Source organism: Antechinus flavipes, chromosome 1 (genome assembly GCF_016432865.1).
Source record: "Antechinus flavipes isolate AdamAnt ecotype Samford, QLD, Australia chromosome 1, AdamAnt_v2, whole genome shotgun sequence".
Classification (NCBI taxonomy): Eukaryota; Metazoa; Chordata; class Mammalia; order Dasyuromorphia; family Dasyuridae; genus Antechinus; species Antechinus flavipes.
Window position 1 is genome coordinate 14,190,996 of NC_067398.1, and position 19,736 is coordinate 14,210,731.

A 19,736-nucleotide genomic window follows, 5' to 3' on the forward strand; every position below is an offset into this window, starting at 1 on the left:
AGGCCCTAGGACATGGGGTGAAGCCCTGCCAAGAAGAGTTACAGGAAGTAGAGACAGAAGCAGCATAGGATGGGAAAGCACAGATGGGTTGAGATTTGGATTAGTGGAAAGACTACCCACAATGATGAGAAGCACAAATTATTCAAGTATGAAAATATGGGAGTACCTTTGCTTTAAACAAAGCAAGCTACAGTTCCTAATAAGCTCCTTCGGGCTCATTTCCAAAGTCTGAAACAACCAATGAAAGGCAGCCTGGTGTAATGGAAAGAGTGCTGGATTGGGAGTCAAATCCTACCGACACTGCTGATAACCTGTATGGCCATAACAAGCCACTTCATCTCCCTCGGGTTCCTCTTTGACTTTGGAGGTCCTTCTCAATCTATGAGCCTGTCAAGGATGTTGGTCTTTTCTGCCAACTTTTGGTGGCTCCCAATGGTAGTCTGGCAAAGCCCCTTCTCACAATGATGTTTTCAAATACATCCATTAAAATAGATAGGATTACAAAGGAAACTGATTGTATTCAAATAAAGTTATCCACAAATTAAAAAAACAAAAGCAAAAACAAAACAAGATCACAATCCCAATGTTAAGAACATCTGGATCCTGGGAAAGGTTCCTTTTGTTATTGTTTTCAGGGCTCCCCATGATTGTTTGAATGGGCCCATTTATCCCAACCAGGTCTGATAGAATGGGTATTTGGTAACTGAATTGAAATATGTGAATTGTGAAATATATATATATATATGTGTGTGTGTGTGTGTGTGTGTGTGAGTGTGTGTATTTCATGTATGTGTATGTACCATGTATGCTATATATATGTCTCTCTATATATACAGACAGACAGGAGGGTGGGGAGATAGGAATAAATGGGTCATTGCTATCCTAGAAGGCCATCAGAGAGGATGAGAGCTAGGATCTCTTGAAAATTTTTCTAAAAGGGGTACTATAGGTGGGCATATCATTATCCTCTCCATTGCAGGCTTTCGAAGATGTTTATCTGGAAAGCAGGCCCACATTGAAAGCTATCCTCGAGTTTGCTGACATGGTGTTCACTTACATCTTTATCCTCGAGATGCTGCTGAAGTGGGTGGCCTACGGCTTCAAGACCTACTTCACTAACGCCTGGTGCTGGCTGGACTTCCTCATTGTGGATGTGAGTACTGCCCTCATGGACCGTCTCCTCCCCTGGGTTGGGTGGCACAGAAAAGATATTCTCCTCACCTCTTGCCAGTTCAATCATCCTCTCCTGGATGATCAAGTCAGCAAGCATTTATTATGTGTTCAGCACAGACACTGTGCTAAGCACTGAAAACTTGAAAAAAAAAGACAAAAACAATTTCTTTCCTCAAAGAGCTTATATTCTAGTGGGAGAGACAACTAAATACAACAAGATCCGTACAGTATAAACTTGGAGACAGTGGAACTAGGGATAGAGAAAGACGTCTTAGAAAAGGTGGGATTTTAGCTTGGACTTGAAGAAAACTGGGGAGTGGAGATGAGGAGGGAGAGAATCCCACTCATGGTGGAGGGCCAGGATTGTGTCTGACCAGAGGAGAAGCCAGAATTTTAGTCCATGAAAACACAAAGACCTTTTTCACATGAAATGTTTTCTCTCTGTGCTTCATTCATTCCATATTTGGCAAGTTCAATTTCTTAACCCAAGTGTACAATTTTACATTTGTCCCTATTTGATGTGATCCAGCCAATGTTTTAGTGTGTGGAGATCTCTTGAGATTTCCACCGTGGCCCAAGCCTATGCTGGAGTCAAATTATCCCAGCTCATGGAGTTAATTGTTGAATTTTCAATGTGAGTAATTCACAAGTTAAGTTAATTTGTTGTTGGCTTTTTTTTTATTAATTGGACATGAGAAAATGATGGAAAATTAACAACGGATTAAAAGTGTCATGGATACATTCCCTCCTTCCCCCCAAAGAGTCAGTGAAACCTTTACCGGCAGAACCCTGATAGCCTCCACTGCATTCACTCTCCCAACTCTGTGAATTGGTTTTTTTCCTCTTTGTAAAGAAAACTAATTCAAAGAATGACCTTCTCTAACTTTTCGGCCTTCTTTCAGGTTTCAATGATAAGCCTCATAGCAAGTACTCTTGGCTACTCTGACATTGGTCCCATTAAATCCCTCCGGACACTCCGGGCGCTGAGGCCCCTGAGAGCGCTGTCACGCTTTGAAGGCATGAGGGTAAGGCTGAAATGGGAAACGTGGTAAAATGATCTCCATTCCAAAGCATTTCCTTTCCCCTAGGTTTATAGATTAAGAACCTGTAATAGACCTTAGAGACCATCAAGTCCAACTCCTTTCACTTTAGAGATGAGGAAATGGATCCCCATAGAAATGAAGTGACTGACTGAAGGTCACACAGAGAGCAAAGTTAGGATCTGAACCTAGATCTTCAGACTTAAATGCAGATCTCTTTCTACAGACTGACATTTATCAAACCTGATACACACAAAAAAATGGTGCTTATCGTAGTCTGGATAAGGTTAAGAAAAACAATGAGTTATTGCTGAGGAACATTTGAGAAATGGCCAAATTATTCCAAAATCTACTTGGATTTAAAATCTCTCCATCTCCACTACAGGGAAAGAGTGATATCCAACTGAGATATTCAGAAAGATTTCTCAATTTCTATCCCGCTGTATCCATCAAGTGGGACAGACCCTTGTGAATGTGAATAAAACATGTGAATAAAAGTCCCCACCACAGCTGAGTGTCCTTTCACTCCTTTGATCTAGAGTCGAGAAGATAAATTCACAGCTAGCCTCAGAGACTCACTGTCTAGGTGATCCTGGGCAAACCATTCAACCTCTCCAAGTTTCAATTTGTTGATTTGCAAAATGGAGAAAGGCTGATTTGTAGCACCCAATTCTCAGGCTTGTTATGAGAATCAAATGAAATAATGTATAGGAACATTCTATAAACCTTAAGATGCTATTATGTTTCTGATAGTGGCTACATTTTTTTGGTAAGTAAATACACTTGGAATAAGGCTGGGTCAGGTCCTCCTAATCCCTATAGAAAGAGCCCCTTGGAAAGAATTCCAAGCTGGACCTACATCATAGTCAATTTCAATGCAATGATTCACATCTATCTATCTATCTATCTATCTATCTATCTATCTATCTATCTAATTATTTATCTATCTATTCATTCTTTCATTCTTTTTTTGTTTGTTTACTCCTATTTATTTTCCTTAAGGTTCATATCCAAGAACTGCCTCACCAGACAAATCTGAGCTCTTTATCTCAAAAGCCTCCTGCCTTCTCTCTCCAATCCAAACTACAGCACCAGCAGAGGAACCCAACTAATGTGTGGTTCCAATTATGTCACTTCTCTGTTCCAAAATCTTCCATGATTCCCTGTTGTTTATAGGACAAATTCTAGTTTCTTCATCCCAGCATTAAAGACCCTATACTATGTAGTCTTACCCTCCCTAGTCAGTCTTACTTTCTCCTTCTTTCCTACATTTGACCCAATCCAATCCCAGAAAAATTGAATAAGCACTTTCTCTATGCATAGGTAACTGACAATGCATCCAAACCAGCTGCTTGCTGCTGCTCCAAATAAATGTTCCTTCCCTCTTTCCCACCACATCATCTTTGTTCATGCAAATGTTAAACAGGCATTTGGGAGCAGAGCCAAAATTCAAACTCACACTTTCTCATTTCTGGGGTAGTGGTTCTTTCGAGAATATTACACTCTTTCCTCATTTTAATAATGAGGAAAAGGGCAATCCTAATTGATTCAATTATTTCTGAAGTCACAGTTGTAACTTTTATCAAATAAAAGGGCTTTTAAAATTAATTTGACTGTATTTCTAGTCTCGAATCAAGTAGTCCTATGTAAATGAGATAATGCATAAAACATTTTGCAAATCTCAAAGCACTCTACAAATGTCAGTTCTGATTATTACCTGGGCAGGTCCTATCTACCAAATTTCCAAAGTGGCTGGTTTCTTGCCATAATCTGCCTTAATGTGCATGTGTGTGTCTGCCCTGCCTCCAGAATTCCTGCAACAATGATCGGTAATAAAAGCAATGTGTCACAAGAATAATAAAAATTATAATTGTAGGCGCTAGACTGGGGTTCTACCACACACGTATGGGCGGACAGGCAAGCATCTGTGTGAGACTGAGTGCTGGAGAGGAGTTCAACTCACTGTGGCTCCCCTACCCATGAATTTTCTCTATTGCCATGTCATATTAAGGAGAGGTTTTTGATTCAGGAAGAAGATTGGTATCACTGAATTTCCCCACTTTCCCCAATGCAAAAAGGGCCAAAAGTGGCCCTAAAGTTATATACACCTAAAAAGTTCTCTAGAGATCCTTGGTAGAAACCCTATCCTAAAAGGAAAGTGCTGCTGACTGAGTAGCCACAGAGGAACCATTGATGTTTGAAAAAGGGAAAGGTCCTGCTCCATCTAAGAACTTTGAGAACCAGGGTTACCTTAGTAACTGGTAACTGGTAAAAGTAGCTTAGAGCTCAAGTCCAAGTATAGATGCCTGGGTAAGAGGAAGATGCAGACCACAAAAAGGAAAAGGAAAGACTCTCATAGTTTGATGCTTGAGGTAGAGACAACTACATGGTCTTGATCTATCTGGCCACTAAACCTAGATGGCTCTGGAAGGGAAACTGAGGCTGGTGATTTTGCCCAGCACTCCCTCATTCAAATCCAATTCCCTTACATGTCATGGCATCAGCTCTCTGATGTCATGGTCCTCTTCCAGAACAAGGGACAAACAACAACAGCTGAAGAGGAATCACGTTAGCATGGATAGAACTCCATAGACTGGAAGTCAGAATGAAGTTGAGTTCAAATGACAAATCTGCAATCTTGCTCCCTTTGTCACTCTGTACTTAATCTGTCTGTGTTTCAATTTCTTCATTCATAATCATATGGAGAGTAGCCACCTCCTGGGAGGCTCCAGTGAGAGAATGTAAGGAAAGCACTTTTCAAACCTAAAAATGCTTGGGGGGAAAAAGCAGCTACAGTCGCCAGTGGCAGGTGCATCTGGGTCTGCTTTGGAGAGACACAGCACCAGTTTCCAGGTTGTGATTCATTATATCAAAGCAAGGATGTGGAGAGAGAGTGTGTGTGTGTGTGTGTGTGTGTGTGTGTGTGTGTGTGCTCACTATGCTTATGAAATTGTCCTTATCTCTTAGTTACTGATGTTCACATAATCCTTGAAGCTTTGTAAAGAGCTTTATACATATATCGCCTTATTTGAGCCTCCCAACAATCCTGTGAGATTGACAAAGCAATCTTGTTATCTCCTTTTTTATAATTAAGAAAAAGGCTCAGGAAAGTTAATAAATTTGTCCAGAATTATATTGCTGACAAGTGGGTTGAGACAGGATTTGAACCCTGGTCTTTCTGACTCCAGGTGGGGTGCTCTATCCATTCCACTGCTGGACTCTGGTGTTCTTTGTCCCAGGAGAAGTATTTTGAATCCATCCCTAACTAGTGAAAGTCAAACTTTTTTTTCTAAAAACCCTCCAGAAATCCAATTCTGCAGCCTTAATGAGTGTCTAATCTTGATATTTTACCAAAGACAGAAAGTATTCTACTGTCCAATCAGTACATTTTTTCTGTAACTTGTTCATTTTATAACAATAGTCATTGTTATCTCTCTTCCTCTCCCTTTTTTCCTTCTCCCCTTCTTCTCTGTCTCTATCTTTCTGTCTCTGTCTCTGTTTTCATTTCTCTCTGAATCTCTCTCTCATCTCTCTCTGTCTGCCTCTGTCTTTCTTCTCTCTGTGTCTGTCTCTCTCTCTGTTTCTTTCTCTCTTGGTCTCTGTCTTTCTCTGTATCTCTGTCTCTCCCCGTCTCTCTGTCTCTACTTCTCTCCCTCTCTGTCTCTGTCCCTCTCTGTGTCTTTCTCTCTTTCCAGGTGGTTGTAGATGCCCTGGTTGGTGCAATCCCTTCCATCATGAATGTCCTTCTGGTCTGTCTTATCTTCTGGCTCATCTTCAGCATCATGGGAGTGAATCTGTTTTCAGGAAAATTTGGCAGATGCGTTAACCTCACTGTGGGAGACTTCTCCCCTGTGAATGTGTCCATCGCCAATGACAAGGCCCAATGTAATAACCAGAGTGCTTCAGGTCTCTTCTGGGACACTGTGAAAGTCAACTTTAATAATGTGGGAATAGGTTACCTTGCTCTTCTGCAGGTGGTAAGTCCTTTTCTTGTCTATTGTCATTGGGAGAGTAATGTGATGGCGACAATGGCCAAGGAGAAGTCATAGAAATATGGCATCCAAAAGCCAAATGGCAGCAAGAGTTTGCAAAAACCGAAGGTCACCGAGCATTCTGCCATTCCATTTGTCTTTAAGAATGACAGAAAGAGGGGCAGCTAGGTGGTGCAGTGGATAGAGCACCAGCCCTGAAGACAGGAGGACCTGAGTTCAAATGTGACCTCAGACACAATACTTCTTAGCTGTGTGACCCTGGGCAAATCACTTAACAATTGCCACACCAACAACAACAACAAAAAATCCAAACAAACAAACAAAAAAAAAAGAATGATAGAAAGAAATGGACAAGTCTTCTATTCAATCTAAGTAATCTAATCATTATAGATTCTAAGCATAAAAAACTTTAGGTTAAAGGCATGTTTTAAATCAGCTTTCATTTAAACCTTTACAAATGTTGTTTTACTAAACCAGCCAGAGGTTTGTTAGTCCAAGGCAAAAGATATTTAAAGAATAAGCAGAGCAGAAGAGATGAGAAAGGAAACTTTCACCCCATCCCCCTGGCCATGCAATGGTATCCTCTCCTACAGATCCCCCCAGAAAATGACTTCTCCAGTTTGAGCTCTTTGCTTCTGTTCCCCGATGCTTGCCCTGGGTCGCAAGGTTCAGAACAGAAAGCACATCTAATTCCTGCTCACTGGGTCCAGTACAAAAGCTGTTGTTTCCCAGGGCCTGTATCGCCTCTCTCACTATGGGAATCCTGAGGGATCTGCTGCATCTTTCTCAAGTCTACAGCAACAACAGAATAAGCAAAGGGTTAATGAACATTTAATTAATTAAATGTAATCAGTAAGAGATCAGGCAAACTCCAGGGAAAGAGCATCAGGTCTGAAGCCAGAGGACCTGGGACACAGACCCAGCTCTGTGTGTTAATTCATCTTTACAATGAGAGGCTTGGACCAGATGACTCAAGTCCTGCAGAGTTCTAAATTTGTGATTCTGCGAAACTTTGCTCTGTTGCCCTTCCTAGATGCCATCAAGCCACTGCCTCATTCCAGGAACCGGGGCATGGTACCGAGAACTCACAGGATTTTATAGCATTTTAAGGTTTCCACAGGTGGACAGAGGTCTGTCTAGTCTTAGATTCAGGAGACTCAAGTTCCTCTGCTGACATGCAGGTTGTGAGACATTGGGCAAGTTGGGCATCTCTCTAAGAATAAAAAAGCTGCAGGAGAGCAGCTCTCTGTGTGGTGGGCTGTTAGATCTGGAGCTAGGAGGGGCTTGTCAGGGCCAGCTGGCCCAACCCTTTCATTCAACCTCTGTGGTTCTGTCTCCTTGTGCACACAATGAAGAGGCCGGCTTCTAAAGTCTCTTCTGATGCTTTCAGGTCTCATCTTACAGAGGAGAATATAGGTTTAGAGAAAAATGACTTATCCAAGATCCCCCATGTTAAAATTGGTAGTATTGGATTTTGAGCTTATGTCCTTTGATCCCAAAACCAGCCTCTTTCTTGACCGTCAAAAGGAGTTTCTACACTGGTCATTCCCTACAATGATGTCATCTCCACAACTCTGTAAGGCACAGAAGGCAAGGGTCTTTCTCTCCATTTTAATGAGAAGACTGAGGTTCAGAGAGGTTGACATGGTTGTCTGGGAGTGATATGGACTCTAAAGTCCATACAGTTTCCACTGTACAACATGGATATCTTCCAACACCATCCTGATACTATCTCAGCCAGAAGACTGAACAGCTCCTCCACCTGGGCTATACCTCAGTTCACCAGCAGGGAACTCAGGACCCTCCTAGCAGAGGTGGCTGGGCCATCTCCCTCATGTTCCAGATTCCTCTATCCCTTTTCCACTAAGAGATTGGGCCTCACAAATCATTGGAAAAAGGCTACAGCGTGGCAGCTCAGCAGTGGGGACACAAGGATTTATCCAAGATGGTAAAAGCAAACATGGCGACCAGTTCTCTAACAGAACATCAGCCGGTATGGACACAGAGGACCCCATGGGCACAATTCACATCACTCAACATCCCTAGGGAGCCAATACCGGTGTTGATGTCCTGGGGTGGCTGCCATGCCGAAACTGGCCAATAGCAACCCTTCATGAAAACAGCCTACTGCTGGCACTTCCTGCACTAGCTTCCTGACATCTTGAGGCTGTGCTTTGGGTCAATCATCCATTTACATCTACTTTCATAGACAACATCCCATCTGAGTCTTGCTCAAGTAATATGCCAGGAACAGAGGGACCCTGGGAAAGGATTAAAGTGGGCAATCTCAGAGGTGAGAGAGGCCTGTCGGCTTGATTTCTGTTTAAGAGCTGCTTACAGACAATAGCTGCCAGCAAAATCTATTGGCATTGGAGCCTTGGAATCCTACCTCTACTAATTAGGAATAAAAGCCAGCTGAGCAAGCAAGAGGAAGCTCACAAGAAAACTGGGGAAATGGAGAGAAAAAGAAAAGGGGGGGAACCTTTTCAATAAATAAAACCTCACCAAAGACACTCCTTCACCATCACAACTAATCCCTGGTTATGGCAAACAGACTGTTATCCACAAGAGCTACTATTAAGAACGACAGAGAAAGGAGGGATGGAAAGGAAACTGTTTCACTTCCTCTTTAGGAGAAACTTTCCAGGGACTACAGAGAATATATAATGTTTATGTTTCTTCCAGTGTCAAGTGACAGCTATGTATAAAGGGCAGGTTGGTACAAGTAAGATGGTAGCCATCTGATAAGACACTAGAGACATATAGAGATCTATAAACTCAGTAGGAACAGGAAGTATAGCCTGATAATCAAAGGAGACAAACTAATCTGAGAGAAGCATGGTGTCCAGAAAAAGAACCATTCTGGTAAAGGATGGCTAGAGAAATGGGCTTGGAATTCAAATCCCGTCTCTGACAAATATTGGCTGTTTGACCTTTAGCAGATTATTTAAGCTCTTAGTGATGCAGGAAACCCTACAAGACTTTTAAGTCATAGGGTGGGTATTGCTCTATATTAGCAAAGGGGATTTCTTTAATGGGAGTTCCCATTCCTTTGTTTGACCAATATATTTTCAACATGAGAGCCACTGGCTTCAAGGTGCGTTCCTTGCTCACCCTACATATCTGACCCGAGGTCCTTCATTTGGCTACCATGTTTTAGGAAAAGCCATTGAAGGAACCAAGGATATTTAGTCTGGAGGAAATAAACCTTGGGAAAGACGGGATAATTGTCTTCAAATACCTACAAGATTGTTATGGGAAATTGACTATTCTGATTTATGCAAATTCAGGTTCTAAGGAAAATTTCCCCCAAATGGGAAGCATTGCCTGAAATGTCATGAGCTTTTCACCATTAATGGTCTTCAAAGGAAAGCTGTAGTACTGCTTGTTAGGGATAATATAGGAGGGATTTTTGTTCAGATATAAGCCAGGATGAATGACGTGCCAGAGCCATGATTATGGAGAGTCTTAGAGAAAGTAGAAATATAGAAAAATATAAAAAACGGACTCCTCCTCCCCATCAAACATATGTCAGGCATCAACTAGAATCATCAGATCACAAAGTTAGAATGGAAAAGCTCCTAAAAGATCAGTTAGTCCAGCCTTCTTATTTTATAGAAGAGGAACCTGAGACCCACAGAGGTTAATCTAACATTTATTTAGTACCTGCTACTTTCAAGGCACTGTGCTAAACATTTTACAGTAATTATTCCACTTGGTCCTCAAAACAATCTTGGGAGGTAAGAGCTATTATTATCCCCGTGTGGGGGATGAGGAGACTAAGGAGAAGTGACTTGCCCAGTCACATAGCTAGTGTCTCAGGCTGGATTTAAACTCGGTTTTTCCTGACTCCCAACCTGTCACTCTATCCACGGTGCCACTAATGACACATGGGCAGTAAATAACAGGTCTGGGATTTAAACCATAAATGTAGAGCCGAACACAATCTTTAAGCTCATCTAGTCCAACTCCCTTGTTTAACAGAAGAGAAAACTTGGGTCTGAAATTTTAAGTGTCAAATCCAAGGTCGCCCAGGTATGGTCAGAGGCAGGATTTTAACCCAGATCCCCAGATTGGGAATTGCCCAATCCAGCATTCTTTCCACTATTCCCCACCTATGCAAAGGGCTTTGGGTCAGACCCACATAATGGCTGAATCCACATTTCCTGACATTAAGTGATTATCCACATCTCTAGGAACCTTCTCCTCTGCCCTGCTCCTGTCTCCTAACCTTGTTTTAGAGCCTTGAAAGCTCCTTCAGTTCCATATGCAAAGCAGTTTGTATGTATGTATATATATATACATACATATATATATATATACACACACACACATATATACACACACACACATATATACACACACACACACACACACACATATATATATCTCATGAAGACAACTGAGGCAAGAACTCTTTGCCAATTGTCTGGGGACATAAAATAGAAAGTATTTGAAAATAGGATTTCAGGCCCGTGCTGCTGCCCGACTCTGAGACTTGCCATCTGCCCTTGTTTGCAGGCAACATTCAAAGGGTGGATGGATATCATGTATGCTGCTGTGGATTCCCGGAAGGTGAGTCGGTGAGCTTGGAGTAGAATTCTTGCCGCCTCACGTCTTCATGTAATCGTTCTCAGCCTGTACCAACATCATGATCCCCCTGTTCCATAGGTGACGGCAAAAGAAGTGGCCACGTGCTAGAATTTATTGTGGATTGGGAATGAGGTTTAGGTGACTGGAACTGTCTTCCTCCCACCTCCAAAAAAGCCCTTCCCAGCTGCCCCAGAGAGGAAAGGGGATCTCTTGTCCATAGCACCAGCTGTTGCCAAAGCATCCCAACCGCTGTAGCTCCCTCTGTCCTTGGGCCTCCTCTCAGAAGAAGGATTTGATGAGAGGCTAGAGATTGTGAGAGGTTCTCCCTGAGTTGTTGTGAGATTGGAAAAGAGGAGACTAGAGAGAGCAATTCTTCTTTTGATGTGATGTAATTAATAGTAGCATTTCAGGCAATCAATCAATCAGTCAACAAGCATTTTCAAGGGCTTCCTCTGGGCCAGGAGCTGTGCTAAATACTGGAGATGCCAAAAAAAAAAAAGGCAAAAATGATTTCTGTTCTCAAGGGGCTTACGTTCCAATGAGGGAAATAACATCGACAAAGCAGTAGTAGATACAACATAAATGCTGAGGAGTGGGAAGGGAGCTTTGGAGAGAGAGATACCCATGTAAGGGATGGAGGGAGGGTGGGAAGAGGTGAAGATATTTTCCAACAATCCCTTGCATCAATTTGACATAATCATTCTCTGGAAAATAATACAAACTGACCATGTCTCTCCAATCTCTCCCCCTCAAAATTTGCATTTTGAGACAATGACCTAGATAAGCCCATGACTTAGCCAAGGAATGACTCTTTAAGGGGGGTGATTTCAGGCCTGGTGTCAGGAGAGGGGAAAGATGCTTAGAGAAAGGTGCCATCTTAGAACCTCTCACCTCCTTCCCCTGTGGTTTTAGCTTCTGGAGAAGTGAGATCTCAAAACAACCTTTAACTTTGGTGACTGAAGCAAAAAGGAAAGGAAGCCCTTCTTAGTGTCCCCACAGGCACAGGATCTCCCAGGAGTCCTATCAATGGCCACCTATGAGTGGTCAAGATTCTGCTCAGTCATCAAAGCCTCATTTGTGGTTTGGTTTTTTGTTTTATTTTGATTTGTTTGGGATTTGGGAGGGCTTTATTGCTTTTCAATCAAATCTTTTCATGACTTTATCTCATTTCCTGCCATGAGCTTCCCTTCTAGGTCCATTTTGGGACTGAGGCAAACCTGAACCCTTGGGCTGCCAATCCTTGGAGGATGTCCCTGGGTTCATGATAACTCAGCTTATCTTTGTCCACACAAGCTTGTGGCCTGGGCTCCTAATGCTTCTGCTCTGTTTGGCCATAGCAAGAGGAGCAGCCCCTGTGGGAGGCCAACCTTTACATGTACCTGTATTTTGTCATCTTCATCATCTTCGGGGGTTTCTTCACACTGAACCTCTTCGTTGGAGTTATAATCGACAATTTCAATCAACAAAAGAAAAAGATAAGTCTCTCTTAAGTGGATAATCTCTTGAAGCTCTTCAATGATCCTACCTGTGGCTTTCTGAGTCGCTAGCTCCAGCCCTCAAAGACTGGTGCAGGAGTCGTTTGCAATAGCCAATAGTCAATAAACATTGCAAACTGAGTGCCAGACACTGTGCTAACTGCAAGGGATAAAAAGGAAAGACAGTCTGAGCTCAGGGAACTCCCATTCTAATGCAATTCTTTCTCTCTGACTAGTGGTGGTAGCCTGGGGGTAGAGGTGGCCAGGAAAGAACCTTTTGGGTCCCTATTTCTCTTCTATCCAGGGATTCACTCAAGTCATTCAAGAAAACAATTATTGACTCTCTACTGTGTACACTTGGTAATGGAGGGATAAAGGTTTAGCCTATGGCATGGTCTGTACCCTCATGGATGAGGATCGAACATAAACATGTGTCGCTGGACTGGGGACAGCCGGGTTGAAAGGCAGGTCGAATGGGCAGTTGTCTGAGGCTATTGTGTATGACTACAATCCCAAGACTAGATAAAGGGCATCCTTCTCTGCCTCTATAGCTGGCCACAGGTTTGTCCCAAACAAGGTCTGGCCCCTGACTGGCTGTGATGAATTTTGTGGAAAGAGAATTTGAATTTACAGGTGGACATAGCCTTGTGGTCCTAGACTTGGAGCTGATGATGAGATTAAGAGTTTAAGTCATTAGGGGAGGAGAGTGAAGTTGAATATGGTCACTGTCCAGAAGAGTGACTTTCCATGGACTTCTAGAGCCTGGATTAGGAGCTGTCTTAGGTCCTTTCCAATTTCAAATTCTTTGAAATTTGATCTCTCTCTCTCTCTTTCTCTCTCTCTCTCTCTCTCTCTCTCTCTCTCTCTTTCTCTCTCTCTCTCTCTTTTTCTCTCTCTCTGTCTCTCTGTCTCTGTCTCTGTCTCTCTCTCTTTTTCTCTCTGTCTCTCTGTCTCTCTCTCTCTGTCTCTCTGTCTCTTTTTCTCTCTCTCTGTCTCTCTCTCTCTCTGTGTCTCTCTGTCTCTCTCTCTGTCTCTCTCTCTCTCTCTCTCTCTCTCTCTGTGTGTGTGTGTGTGTGTGTGTGTGTGTGTGTGTGTGTCCAGCTGGCCATTCTCTTTGTTAATGGTAATGTTAACTGCTGTACTTAGGTGGTCAAGATATATTCATGACCGAAGAACAAAAGAAATATTATAACGCCATGAAAAAACTGGGATCCAAGAAGCCTCAAAAACCAATCCCAAGACCACTGGTAAGTCTTAGAATTACTTGTGCTTTTATATGTATATATTTTTTTTCTTATAAACTTAATAGTCATCAACAGGGAGGCAGTGTGGTATAGTGGCTAACAGATCAGTCCTGGAGCCAAAAAGACCAGGATTCAAATCCTACCTCTGACACTTACTGGCTTTGTGACCTTGGGCAATGCATAGCCTTTCGATGCTCCCAGTGAACTCCCCAAGACTCTAAGTTCCAGAGGTGTTGTTCCTGGTCTGCTTTGATGAAGAAGTTTTCATATTAGAATGCGGTTACATGGCCAAAGAACCAATTCAACACAAAGCCACTGACACAGCAAAACTTCAGATGAGAAAAGGAAATACAAAATAAAATCCCACATGGCTCCATCAACTCCAGAGTATTCACAGTTGTTTAAGAAAGAACTAAACCATGGTCACCAACTTGCTTTTTGTGCCCTTTCCAATCTCTTCTTCTGTTGCCAATCTTGCTGTCTTTATTACCGCTAAATATAATTCTTGTCATAGGACTGTAGGATAATAGATGAAGAGCAGGGAGCAAAGTCAGAGATCATCTGGTCCCTCATTTTAGAAGTCTGGAAAAGGAGAGCTAAGTGGGTAAAATTATCTAAGATAGATCACATTGTCAGTTTCAGACCCAGTATTCAAACTTAAGCCCTTTGACTCCAAAATCAACATCATTTTCATTAGACTTACTTTTTTTTATTTTTATTTTTTTGCTGAGGCAATTGGGGTTAAGTGACTTACCCAGGATCACACAGCTAGGAAATGTCTGAGGTCAGATTTGAACTCAGGTCCTCCTGGCTTCATGGCTGGTGCTCTATCCACTGCGCTACCCAGCTGCCTCGGACCTACTTTTAATGCCCATGAATTGGAAGGGTGCAAGACTCTGGAAGAACACTTAAGGGTCCAGGAAATTAATCCAGGTAGGAGACATTGAAGAATTAGATTTGATTGTGATAATGAGGATGGAGAGATTCTTTGATGGAAGAATCAGCATAGCTTGGGAGCAGATTGATGAAGGAAGAAAAAAAGCAGGAAGCCAAAGGTAAGAACATACATATAAGGAGCAGTTAGGTGGTGCAGTGGATAGAGCACCAGCCCTGAAGTCAGGAGGACCTGAGACACTTCCTGGACAAGTCACTTAACCCCAATTGCCTCAGCAAAAAATGAAGATGAAGAAGAAGAAGAAGAAGAAGAAGAAGAAGAACAAGAACAAGAACAAGAAGAAGAACAAGAACAAGAAGAACAAGAAGAAGAACAAGAACAAGAAGAAGAAGAAGAAGAAGAACAAGAACAAGAACAAGAAGAAGAACAAGAAGAAGAAGAAGAAGAGAAGAAGAAGAAGAAGAGGAGGAAGAGGAGGAGGAGGAGGAGGAGGAGGAAGAGGAGGAGGAGGAGGAGGAGGAGGAAGAGGAAGAAGAAGAAGAAAATACGTACTAGTTAAAGAACCCTTACCCAGACCTATGACCAGGGGAGGATGTCCAGAGTTTGCTCCAGGATGTGGAAAATACTTCTTTTTACCAGACATAGTGAATTAGACTCATCTATTAGATGGGAAGCTTCCTCCTCTTCGATAGGAGATGCCTCATATTCTAAGGTTCATAGTCTTGTCCATGCTCGATCTTCACTCCCTCTATAAAAACACACATAAAAGAACACACACACACACACACACACACACACAAATACACACATTCACATTCCCAATATTCTTATCCTGAAAGCATTTTGGAGTGAAGTGCTTGTCCAAAGCATCAGCAATTCTACCATGCTATGGAGTTCCCATTTCCAAACCTTGTTAACACATAAATAAATGCTTATTGGCTGGCTAACGTGACCTCTTCTCTTTTTCCCAGAATAAATACCAAGGCTTCGTGTTTGATATCGTGACCCGGCAAGCCTTTGATGTGGCCATCATGGTTCTCATCTGCCTTAATATGATCACCATGATGGTGGAGACAGATGACCAGAGTAAAGAGAAAACCAGAATCCTTAACCGGATCAATCAGTTCTTCGTTGCCGTCTTCACAACAGAGTGTGTTCTGAAGGTGTTTGCTCTGAGACATTACTACTTCATCAATGGGTGGAACATATTTGATTTAATTGTTGTGGTCCTCTCAATCACAAGTAAGTGATCGTGTGGAGGGAGGGGGAGCCCTGAGCTTGTGATCTGGGCAGAGTTGGCTTAGAAACTGATGAGGGAACCACGATGGGATGCTTCTTTGAACTTACCTCATTGATCCAGGAACCCAGCTCAAAGTCCCCTTGACCTCTGAAGTTTTCTTAGTGCTGAGACATTTTGCTTAGAGCAAGTGCTTCAGAGATTGTTAAAGCAAACTGTGTGCCGTGAGAGTGGTGAAGGAATTGGTCCCACAGTCAGGAGATGCTGGGTTCAAATCTCATCTCTGACATGTGTCAGGGCCATGTGATCTTGGGAAAGTGACTTGATCTTTCTTTCTTTTTTTTTTATTATAGCTTCTTATTTACAAGATATATGCATGGGTAACTTTTCAGCCTTGACAATTGCAAATCCTTTTGTTCCAACTTTTCCCCTCCTTCTCCCCATCCCTTCCCCCAGATGGCGGGTAGTCCCATACGTGTTAAATATGTTAAAGTAAAAGTTAAATGCAATATAAATATACATGTCCAAATCATTATTTTGCTGTACAAAAAAGAGTTGGACTTTGAAATAGTGTACAATTAGCCTGTGAAGGGAATCGAAAATGCAGGTGGACAAAAATAGAGGGATTGGAATTCTATGTGGGCTTCATAGAGTGACTTGATCGTTCAATGTTCCAGGCAACTCTCTGAAACTCCACATTCCAGAACACTTGCCCATCGCCATTGAAAGAGGGAATTTCCTCATGGAGGATTCCCAGTAACAGTGAAATCATACATCCAGACCCCCTTTAAAAGGGGGGAGAACTGTTCTATATAATCCAGAGAATGCATTATGGGAAGTGAACCAGTTTGTGTAGACATTAGCCATGTTTGCTGGTGTCCCTCCCAGATGGAAACCAGGGGTCATGTTCTCAAGAAAACTCTGTATTTTGTTGCCATAATCATTGGCTTTGTTCTAATGATATTTTCCTGATGGAAAGAAAACTGGAACCTGATTTTTTCAGATACTCAGTTATGTAAAAATCTCCCTAATCTAGGTTCAGATTATAACCATGACCACAAAACTATCATAAGTCCTTGTTTTTCCTTTCCAAAATTTCACTTGGTTGTGGTGGTAGAAATGGAGAGGAGGAAAAATACCTGGAAATACATCATGCTCCCCTCTCCCTATTCATTTCTCCAGTCTCTTTTAGCTTCCATTAGCGCCAAATGGATTCTCCCCCAAGTCATTTTCAAAGAGACTAAAAGCTTCTAGACTAGCACTGGACAATGGTTGCTTAGCAAATTCTCCCAGAACTTACATCCAAGTTCACTGTGACATCCCTGGCAGTAATGCCTTTCTAAGATGTATATAGTAGCATTCAATCAGCCTCTCAGTTAACAATCATTTATCTAGCATCCACTATGGACAGGGCCCTGTACTAAAGAGAAGGAATGAAGAAAGAAGGGAGGGAGGGAGGAGAGACGGGGGAGAAAGAGAGGAGGGAAAGTAGAAAGGAGGGGAAGGGAAGGGGGAGAAGGAAGGGAGAGAGAGAAAGAGGGAGGGAGAAAAGGAACAAGCAAGAAAAAAGGGGAAGGGAGGAAAGAAGAAATATAGTAGTCAAGAAACTGACCAAGAGATGACAATTTATGTTGTCCTTGTTCTGATTTGGATCCTAGAATTTTAAAAATTTACAGCCCCCTCCCCCTTTCTTTTAAAGGTTTGGTGTTTTCTGGCATCATGAAGTCACTGGAAAATTATTTTTCCCCGACGCTGTTCCGAGTCATCCGCCTGGCCCGCATCGGCCGCATCCTGCGGCTGATCCGAGCGGCCAAGGGGATCCGCACGCTGCTCTTTGCCCTCATGATGTCCCTCCCCGCCCTCTTCAACATCGGCCTGCTGCTCTTCCTGGTCATGTTCATCTACTCCATCTTCGGCATGGCCAACTTTGCCTACGTCAAGTGGGAGGCCGGGATCGACGACATGTTCAACTTCCAAACATTCGCCAACAGCATGCTCTGCCTCTTCCAGATCACCACGTCGGCCGGCTGGGACGGGCTGCTCAGCCCCATCCTCAACAGGGGGCAGCCATATTGTGACCCAGATCTAATACACTCCAATAAATCCAGAGGAAACTGCGGAAATCCCACAATCGGGATCGCCTTCTTTGTCAGTTACATCATCGTCTCCTTCCTCATCGTGGTCAACATGTACATCGCCGTCATCCTTGAGAACTTCAACGTGGCCACGGAGGAGAGCACGGAGCCGCTGAGCGAGGACGACTTCGACATGTTCTATGAGACCTGGGAAAAGTTTGACCCGGAGGCCACACAGTTCATTACGTTCTCAGCCCTCTCAGATTTTGCAGATGCTCTGACAGAACCCCTTCGCATTCCAAAACCCAACCAGAATACGCTCATCCAGATGGACCTGCCTTTGGTCACGGGGGACAAGATCCACTGCTTAGACATCTTGTTTGCCTTTACCAAGAGAGTGCTGGGAGAATCTGGGGATATGGACACACTGAAAGCCCAAATGGAGGAAAAGTTCATGGCAGCTAATCCTTCTAAAGAGTCCTATGAACCAATCGCAACAACTCTGAGATCAAAACAGGAAAATGTGTCCGCTTCCATCATTCAAAGGGCCTACAGAAATTACCTCATCCAGCAGTCCTTCCGACAGGTCCTCGATGCACGTCCTAATAATTCTGGGGAACGGGTGTGTGAGAGGGCCACTGAAGATGAAGGCTTGATTGAATTCATGATGAAGGAAAACAGCGGGCTTCCAGACAAGTCAGAAACGGCATCGACCATGTCCTTCCCCCCATCTTATGACAGTGTCACCAGAGGCCTCAGTGAGGAAGGACAGCTGGACACATCCGATACCGGCATAAACGAGGAAGATGCTGGCTATGAGCAGCCGTCCCAGGTCGTGGACAAAGCCTCGTCAATATAGTACCCTGGACAGCTCCGAAATCTGCTCTGCAGACTCGTACACAATTCTTAATGCACCCTTAGCTTTTTTTCCTGACCACAGATGGCCCCTCAGGCTCAGCCCATCTCTCATAAATGCATGCCAGGGGCCAGGGGGAAGGAGGTCTGGGAAAGAGCATATAGATATATCAGGACCACCATCCCTAGTTGGGGAGAACTAACTGTTCTGCTGGAAGTCCCGAAGCCCCAACTTCATTTAAAAATCAAAACAAGGACATTGCGTTTTCATGTTCTTTTCTTCTTAATTTTGGTAACTGAAACTGGATTTCTTACAATCCTGGAGAGGATAAAGAGAGAAAATCCACCCCTTGAACTTTATTAATTTTTTATTTGACCTACCTGCCCTAAGACTCAATCTTCATCATGGACAGGGTGGGATACAGATGTGAATTCCAACATCTCTATAAAGAATAAAGAACTTTATTCTCCGAGCTTTGTCACTGAGACCACCAGGAGTTTCCTCCTCTCTCCTCTGACCTTTTTCTGCTGGGAAGACAAGAGGAGCAGAGACTCCGAAGGGGAAAACTCTCAGGATCGGAATGATTACCAGCATGTTGGAGTTCAGAGGCAGGCCAGCAAGCGTCACCTATGGGGACCTGAGACCTTAGTTAAAACTTTGCATGGCTGCATGCTAGAGATCCAGTGTCACCCCTCTGGCCCAATGTACTACTCCCTGGAGATGCTGTAAAAGAACTTGGTACAGCTATTAAAGTAGATTTTTTTTTAAAAAAAAGGAGATTTACTGTCAAGACCAACAATCCATTTTAAAGCACATTTTAAAATGAAATGAGATTGGTATTTATCATTAACACTACCCTCTTCCCTTCCTCTGCCTTTGGTGTTTTACAGCTAGATTAATTGCAGTCATTACTTCTAATTGCTCTTGGGGAGATGGTATCCAAGACCATGAGAGCAGAGGTTACTGCTCTTACTCTTTGGACATTTGCAACATCAAGCTTAAATGTGCCTTTTTGACTCTAGAGCTGGAAGAACATTTAGATTCGCTCTAATCTCAGCCCCTTACCTTTTAAATGAGAAAACTGAGCATCAGGGAGGCAATTGTAGGATGTTGACTATAATAAGAAGAAAGGAGAAGCAAGTCCAGGAGTCCCTCC

General features: G+C 42.9%; 1 protein-coding gene across 1 annotated transcript in view; it reads left to right on the plus strand.

The window, feature by feature from the left end:
* Nucleotides 1-19,279, plus strand: part of SCN10A (sodium voltage-gated channel alpha subunit 10) — an 86,568-nt gene extending 67,289 nt beyond the window's left edge. Inside the window, exons 20-27 of the mRNA XM_051979262.1 lie at nt 980-1,153; nt 2,076-2,198; nt 5,909-6,190; nt 10,727-10,784; nt 12,140-12,277; nt 13,420-13,520; nt 15,384-15,654; nt 17,349-19,279. Of these exons, the coding sequence (XP_051835222.1) occupies nt 980-1,153; nt 2,076-2,198; nt 5,909-6,190; nt 10,727-10,784; nt 12,140-12,277; nt 13,420-13,520; nt 15,384-15,654; nt 17,349-18,583 (2,382 nt within the window). The 3' untranslated portion in view covers nt 18,584-19,279. The remainder of the gene's footprint in view (nt 1-979; nt 1,154-2,075; nt 2,199-5,908; nt 6,191-10,726; nt 10,785-12,139; nt 12,278-13,419; nt 13,521-15,383; nt 15,655-17,348) is intronic.
* Nucleotides 19,280-19,736: the final 457 nt, after the last annotated feature.